The following is a 7,784-nucleotide window of genomic DNA, read 5'->3' on the forward strand; positions in this document are numbered from 1 at the left end:
AGCGGGTAAACCTGTGAATGCACCCTGCCAGCGGGTAAACCTGTAAATGCACCCTGCCAGCGGGTAAACCTGTGAATGCACCCTGCCAGCGGGTAAACCTGTAAATGCACCCTGCCAGCGGGTAAACCAGTGAATGCTTCCTGCCAGCGGGTAAACCTGTGAATGCACCCTGCCAGCGGGTAAACCAGTGAATGCTCCCCGCCAGTGGTTCATTAAGCGGCTGTTTCTTTTTTCACTGTCCAGTTTTGGAAGGAAAGGAGTCCTATACATTGCAGCAGAGAAAGATCAGGTTTCCTTCCCTGCCAGACAGGGCCCTGTGGTGTGACAGGGCTGTATAACTCTCAGGAATGGATGGGCAGAAATAAAAATCCTTTGGCAAGTAAAACAGCCCTCATATATGTATTTTATTTATTACAGGTACTTGTGTAGCACTACCCTCTTGGGGGTTGCTAAGGATTTGGGTCCCCCTATAGTCCTGCACAGCCAGGCAGTCCTCATTCTCCACACAAGCTTGCACTCTGAGTCAGAAATCAGTCCTTGTTGTTTTGTATTTTGAGGGGATTTAACTGGGATAGGGTAAGAGGGGGTATAGTACCATCCTGAACAACTTAAGACCCATCTCCCTGCTCCCGTTTATCTCTAAACTCTTAGAATGCTTAGTCTACAATCGCCTGAGCTCCTACCTCACTGATAACAACCTTCTTGACCCTTTACAGTCTGGCTTTCGCTCACTACACTCCACTGAAACTGCTTTACTAAAACTCACTAATGTTTACTAACTACTAAAACCAATGGCCACTACTCCGTACTCTTACTACTTGACCACTCTGCGGCTTTTGATACTGTTGACCATCCCCTCCTCTTCAAAAAAACTCCACTCTCTTGGACTCTGCTCTCTCCTGGTTCTCCTCCTACCTATTGCAGCGCTCCTTCAGCGTTACCTATAACTCTGTCTCCTCATCTTCCTCTTTCTGTATAAGTCCCTCAAGGTTCTGTCCTTGGACCCCATCTCTTCTCCATCTACACCTCCTCCCTTGGTCACTTGATAAACTCCCATGGCTTTAAGTACCATCTCTATGCTGATGACATACAAATCTATCTTTCTACTCCTCAACTCACCCCTTCAGTCTCCTCTCGCATTACTAACCTACTAAGTGATATGTCGGCATGGATGTCACTCCACTTCCTCAAACTCAATCTTTTGAAAACTGAGCTCATACTATTCCCTCCAGCCCGTGCCCCCTCCCCTGACTTCTCCATAAAGATCAATAATACAACCATCAGTCCCTCCCCTCATGCCGGGGTACTAGGTGTAATCCTAGACTCCCATCTGTCCTTTCAGCCCCTTATCCAATCACTGTCCAAATCTTAAAGACTTCACCTCCGCAACATCTCCAAGATACGCCCGTTCTTAACCTCTGAAACCACTAAGCAACTTATTCACTCTCTTGTTATCTCTCGCCTTGACTATTGTAACTCCCTCCTTATTGGCCTACCTCATCGCAGGCTATCCCCTCTTCAGTCTATCATGAATGCTGCTACCAGACTCATCCACCTCACTAACTGTTCCATATCTGCCATCCTTCTCTGCCAATCCCTCCACTGGCTTCCCATTGCCCAACGAATAAAATTCAAAACATTAACAATCACATATAAAACCATTTATAACTCTGCCCCAAATTACGCCACCAATCTTGTCCCCAAATATCACCCAATCTGTACTCTCCGCTCCTCCCACAATCTCCAACTCTCTAGCTCCCTTGTCTCCTCCTCCCATGCTCATGCTTCCTATGATGGCACACCAAGAGGAGGAGCCAAGAGTGTAATCGGGGGACCACAGAGGAGGAGGTCTAGGCCTCTCTGTGCAATACCATTGCTCAGAGCAGGTAAATATAAACCTGTATGTTATTTTAATTAAAAAAAATAAAAAAATTACAATCATTTTAAAATGGAACTACTGTATGGGCAAACTAAAAATTACATATACATATGATGCAGTCTGTCAATAGTAATGCAGCAGTCTTTGCTTTGCCCCCTCTAACATAGTTTTATTACCCGTGGATCCTGCCAGTAATTCTGTTATTTTTCACTTTCCTTTAACAAACCAAGCTGAGACAAGCATTTAACACTGTCAGGGGTATTTCTAATGACCAGCATTTATTCACATAGTTAAAATCTTTATTCCAAAAGAAAAAAAAACTGTTGTAACTACTTGTGTTCAGCTTTTTTTATTGGTGACTTTTTAAAGTTTGTTTAAATGTACTAGTCTACCTTCTGTACAGGTTGACAGTGTTGCTGTTAATGAGTGACTGCATTGCTCTTGCATAGATACAGTGGAAGATGAAGCATAGTCACCATAAGGCTGGAAGTGTGTTACTGTCCACATCACCAGCTGAAAAAAGGAAAAATATGCATGGAAAACTAATGCAACCACTGCATCTAAGGATTAAATATATTATCTAATATAGTAAATTTTTGTTTTTGTTTTTATGCATATATTTTAAAGCTTCGTCTTATTTCATCCATATCTGCCAAAATACATTTGAGTTCTTCAGTATGCTGTAAGTTTGTATGTATTTAAATTACATGTAAAGGTAAATATTAAAGAAACAGAACTGTATAAAAATAGATTTATTTGGAATAAATAAATAAATATTAACATAAAACATATGTACATGGTAAATACGCCATGCTTCCGTCTATTCATTAATATCACAATAGTGCCTCACATCATATACCTCACAAGTATTCTTTCACAGATTCTCAACACTTTCTGCCCTAAATGACATATTGGTGACCCCCATCTCCTCCCCAATTGCCCTTTTAATTTTTCTACTCCTCTTTCTACACCTAAACCAATAAACAAAGGAAAAGATCCCTAAAAGACCTGCTAGTACTGCCAAACCAATTCCTACTGCCAAATAAATATATGATGCATAGGGGTCATAGGTATTATAAATGCCACATGGACCTGAAATGCGTTCCTGACTGGGCCATTCTTTTTCTTCATCCTTTAGCTCCACCTGGCTTTCTCCTGCATCATTTATGGCCACTACACACACCCTGTAGGTTGTGCCTGGGACAAGGTTTGGTATTGAGAAGATGCGATAAGATTGATTAAGTAAGGGTCCTTGCTCCAGTGGACCTTCTGGAGCACCATACAGCACCCTGTATCCCTGCACTGTTGATAGAGGGGAGCACCAGCTTACACTGATGCCTTTCTGTCCAGGAGTTACGACATGTAAATGTGGAGCATCAGGAGAAATAGTACGTCCACTTATCCCTGGACAAAGGCATTTGCCCCCTGCACGCTTCTGTATTTCACTGCATGGGAGCTCCAGATGCTTGCAGCGGTCAAAGGGGCAGGCTTCATAAGATATTTGTGGGGGCAAAGTGAAATGCTTCTTGTAACTGGTATCCTCTTCATCCTCATAGCTGTCATAGTCAATGTCTTCAGTTATAAATTGAATTCTTTCTCGTGTTGTCTTCTGATTTTGCATGATCTTGCGTGGTTGAGGAACAGAAGACTGTTCACCTTTGTAGTCTGAAGAATCTGTGGTGAGAGGACTCATGGTGTAACTCAGTGGTACTGTGTTGTTTTTGTTATCCTCTGGTTCTGCTGTGCTATTCTTCTCAGCATGCAAACCTGTGATGAGTTGAAGTAGTAGTAGGCAAGAAAGAGATAACTAAAAGAATCACAAAGGGACAGAAATGTCACAAGAAGGGAAGAGAAAGATCAAAGAAAATAAGAGAAAAAAATTATTACTGAAAACTTGATAGAAAAAAAATCTTCAAAAATATGTTTTGCATCTCCAATAATATTTTCATCAGTGTTTTCCAGTCTACCAGAACTCCTGTAAAAGAAGACTATTGATGCTTACCTTTCCTGCCACCCATTCACAAAATCTTCTCTTGGTTGCTAAGCAAGTCTGCCTGAAGCATCTTCACTTCAGACATATTTCTGGGTGTTAGGTGCCTGTGCCCTCCTCTGCATTCTCTGATTCCTCCTGATGGTCCCTACATTACTACTGTGTCCGGTAGTAAAGAAGGGCCCCGCTGGTAAAGAAGGGCCCAGTGGGAGGAATCAGAGAATGACGTGGGGGATACAAGTATCCCACACACCCAGGACTGTCATGTGAAGATCCTTTGGGTGGTTTTACTTTGCAATCAAGTGACGATTCTATGAATAAGTGGTGAGGCAGGAAAGCATAAAGTGTCTTCTGTTAGTGCTTCATTTTAGTTTTTTCAAGAACAGAATGTTAACCAACAAAATGGTACAATCTGGCTGGAAAGAAACAAAATCATTCTTCTTGATGAGGTCACCTACTACACTTGATGTACTACCAAATCTCCATTTACATTGGATACTAATCATCTCATGTCTATAGGCAGCTTTACAATTATCAGCAAATGGGTACAGGTAAATAGACTGTTTGCTTTGCAAGGGAATTTTCCCTTAGCTTAGTGAATGAGGTGAAGCTCTAATGACTTTCCCATCCAATCATGTGCAAGCATTGAGTCTTTGTACATAATTGTGTATTCTCTGCAAAGTGCATTTTTACCATATTCATTAAGCTAAAAGAACATTTCCTTGTAAAGTAAACAGCCATTTTTTCCTTTTGTAAATCAACTCCATAAATGTGCACACTCATGGCTTATGAACGGTATATCTAAAGGTGTGTGAACCAACACTGAAGAGCTCTAGCTCAAACAGGACATATGAATTGATGCACCCAGGACTACAGCAGGCAATATGTCATTACCTAAGTGTAGCAAGGGGATAAACACATAGGGGTTGATTTACTAAAACTGAAGAGTGCGATGAGGTGTTGGAAAATGTAAAACAAGTCTCCCCTAAATTACCTGGTAGACTCACCCAACTTTATGTCCTACATCGGGCATATCTCACGCCAATACGTGTCTCTCGCTATCGTCCTGGCCGTTGCCCTCTCTGCCCGTGGTGTTGGATGTCATCTTGTAATTTAATTCATATCTTGTGGTCCAATATTTTGTAGCCAGAAAGTCTGAACAGTCGGGAAGACTGTTCAGACTTTCTGGCTACAAATTATCAAATTTTTGCATGACCATGTGGGCTCACCCCTTCAGTTGGATCCTGGAGTGTGCCTGTTGGGCTCCCTCCCAGATATGCCTGAGGATAAGTTTTTAGTTATTCTCCTCCATGAAACTTTATTCTGTGCACTACTGGATGCAGACAACCGTTCCTACTTTACAACTATGGTTATCGGAGGTCAACTCTACCATACAAGAAGCTTATTTATGCTCACAGAGGATGCCCCTCGAAATAAAACAAGATTTGGGACAGATGGCTTGCCTCCTCGGCTACTTTGCTGGCTGAGTGCTTGGGGCAACCCGTTGTGCAATATATTGTGAGGGTCTTGCCCTCAATTCACTACCCTGTTTGTTGTTCTTTCATTGTGACTGTGTGACCCTACTTAGGGTTCTGATCCTGCATTGTGGTGTTTTTATCCTGTTGCAATGCCATCACACCCAAGCCTGTATCTGTACGTTGTTGCTTTATAATTTTATCAGTGTACGATGCGCTATATTTGTTGATGTTTATTATGCCCCGACCTGGGGGCTTTGATTTGTTTTCTGTCTATATCTTGTTTTATTTTCCTCCTTTTCCTTATTACTTATATCTCTTCTTCTCTTTTCTTATATTTTTTGCATCATTGTCTGTTGCTTGAATGTTATATACTGTTTTCCTGTTCAATTTCTTCTAATAAAGTTGCTTTTCAAAGTAAAACTGGAGAGTGCAAAATCTGATGCAGCTGTGCATGGTAGCCAATCAGCTGCTAACTTCAGCTTGTTCAATTGAACTTTCACAATAAAACCTGGAAGCTGATTGGTTGCAGATTTTGCACTCCCAATTTTTTTTTTAAATCAACGCCATGGTATATACAGTACTCAGTATACAGGGTCAGTTTCCAGTCAAAACTCCTATAGCAATGGCATACTTGAATTGTTGGTTCAGAGCACGCCTCTGCCATATTAACAGCTTTAAAATTTTACATATCATCTGTCTAGAAAAATTATAGATGTAATTGCCGTGTACTAAGACCACTTGTCATAGATATGGTACAGTTTTCCCTTACAATTTGTATCTACTAATCAGCATATGTTGGGTTTACATTACGATAAGCATTCATGTTTTCTGCAAAAAAGTAGACAACAATGTGCTGTATCCCATAGTAAACAGTTAAATTCACCATTATTTCCTGTCTGATCACAGTAATTAGTTAAATGTGAAATTGATTTGGCATTGTTAGTGAGATGCAGAAACAATGCTTGATAAATAATTAAAAATAGTTGGCATTCTTTCATTTTGACACTGTACATGTTGTAGAATACATATCAGATCTTGCTGAGAATTTCTTCAGAATAGAACACATAACGCCAGTCATATGACCATGAAAGTCCACTTTTAAGCTTCTACTTCAAAATCCAAATTTCAGCCTTTGCTATCTTTCTACTATAATATCCCAGGACACTTTGCTACTGTGCCTGTGTATGTAACCTGATAACATATCAAACTGTTTTAGAAAACAAGAAGTACAGTATACCCAAATAGGGCATTCTGTTAAAGTAGCTGAATTTTGTAGATCATAATTTAATGTGGCACACAAAGCAAAAGAGTGATTTTTGGTAGTAACATGGTCATGAATATCACCTAAAGCCTGGAAAAAGTTAACAAACTTTCTGCTCAGTCGTCGTGCCATGACTTGCATTCAGCAGCTTCCGCATAAAGTTCTAGTTCAACATGTGGAAAGTGAATTTCATTACCTGTCTCAGAAATAATTCTAGCATGCTTTTTTACTTACCTTTGTGTTACAAGCCATCTTAGAATTTCTATTTCCTGCAATTTAATAAATCTCGGTGAATATATCCTTTCTTTTGTAGTGGTTCCCTTTTCTGTACTCCGACGTTTTTTGTTTCAGATTAACAGAAGTGTAATATTAGGAACTGAATATTTGTCTCTTCCTCCCACATGCTGTGCCTCGCTTTATAGAGCTTGTGAGATTGTGATGTCACTTGACTCGATCCTGATTCACTGACTGAGTATGTGGAAATAGAGGGGAGGGGAGGCAGACAGGCAGAAGCAAATCTTGGGGGGACACCAGAGGCGGATGGAATATCATCTGCAGATGTGGAGAGAGCTGTGGGAACCTGTCTTGGAGAAACTGAACTCCAGATGTGCAGACACCCAGGCTCTGTGTTTATATGGGTGGGTCACTAGCAATTCTTCCCTACAAGGAAATTTTCTCTGATAAATCTGAATAACTATGCTATTGGGAGAAGTGTTTACATTCTTTGCAGTCCTGTTCTTTATAGTGCTCAGAGAAATGTTTGATCTCAGTCTGTTCACATGACTACTTCAGTTTGAGAATGAACAAGGTGAATGCAGGTAACATTACTGTCTGATGAAAATGTAACAGCATGGAACAATTGATCAAAAAGTTATAAAATGGTAAGCTTCACTTAGTATAATTTATTATGCCTGGAGTCATCAGAATGAATAAACAAATCCTGGCCTAAAAGCCCAACTCTGAGTAAATTAAAAATTAATACTCCAAAGTAAAGGTTTAATTAAAACAAAAAAATGAAGCCCCCCTCCTCTGCTGTGTAAATTTTTTTATTATCCTCTCTTCCTTATTTTGCCTGTTCTGAGACCCTATGGGGTAATTATTTTCCTTCTTTCTTTTTCCTTCTGTTTTTTTTTTTTTAAGAAAAGTTGGTTCAACTTTTATCTTGCTATCAAATAA

The 7,784-nt window shown here is 40.3% G+C and overlaps 1 protein-coding gene across 1 annotated transcript; it reads right to left on the minus strand.

Annotated features, from left to right (window-relative positions):
- Positions 1-2,616: 2,616 nt before the first annotated feature.
- Positions 2,617-7,180, minus strand: LOC149446202 (LRRN4 C-terminal-like protein). Its single transcript, XM_089652841.1, has 2 exons — positions 6,843-7,180; positions 2,617-3,686 (listed from the first exon to the last, which is right to left on the minus strand). Exons 1-2 carry the CDS (start codon positions 6,858-6,860, stop codon positions 2,754-2,756), a joined length of 951 nt encoding a protein of 316 aa, XP_089508967.1. The 5' UTR covers positions 6,861-7,180; the 3' UTR covers positions 2,617-2,753.
- Positions 7,181-7,784: the final 604 nt, after the last annotated feature.

The sequence above is a fragment of the Staurois parvus genome, unplaced genomic scaffold (genome assembly GCF_062004578.1).
Source record: "Staurois parvus isolate SC_StPar_1 unplaced genomic scaffold, SC_StPar_1.0 ptg000694l, whole genome shotgun sequence".
In the NCBI taxonomy this organism is placed as follows: domain Eukaryota; kingdom Metazoa; phylum Chordata; class Amphibia; order Anura; family Ranidae; genus Staurois; species Staurois parvus.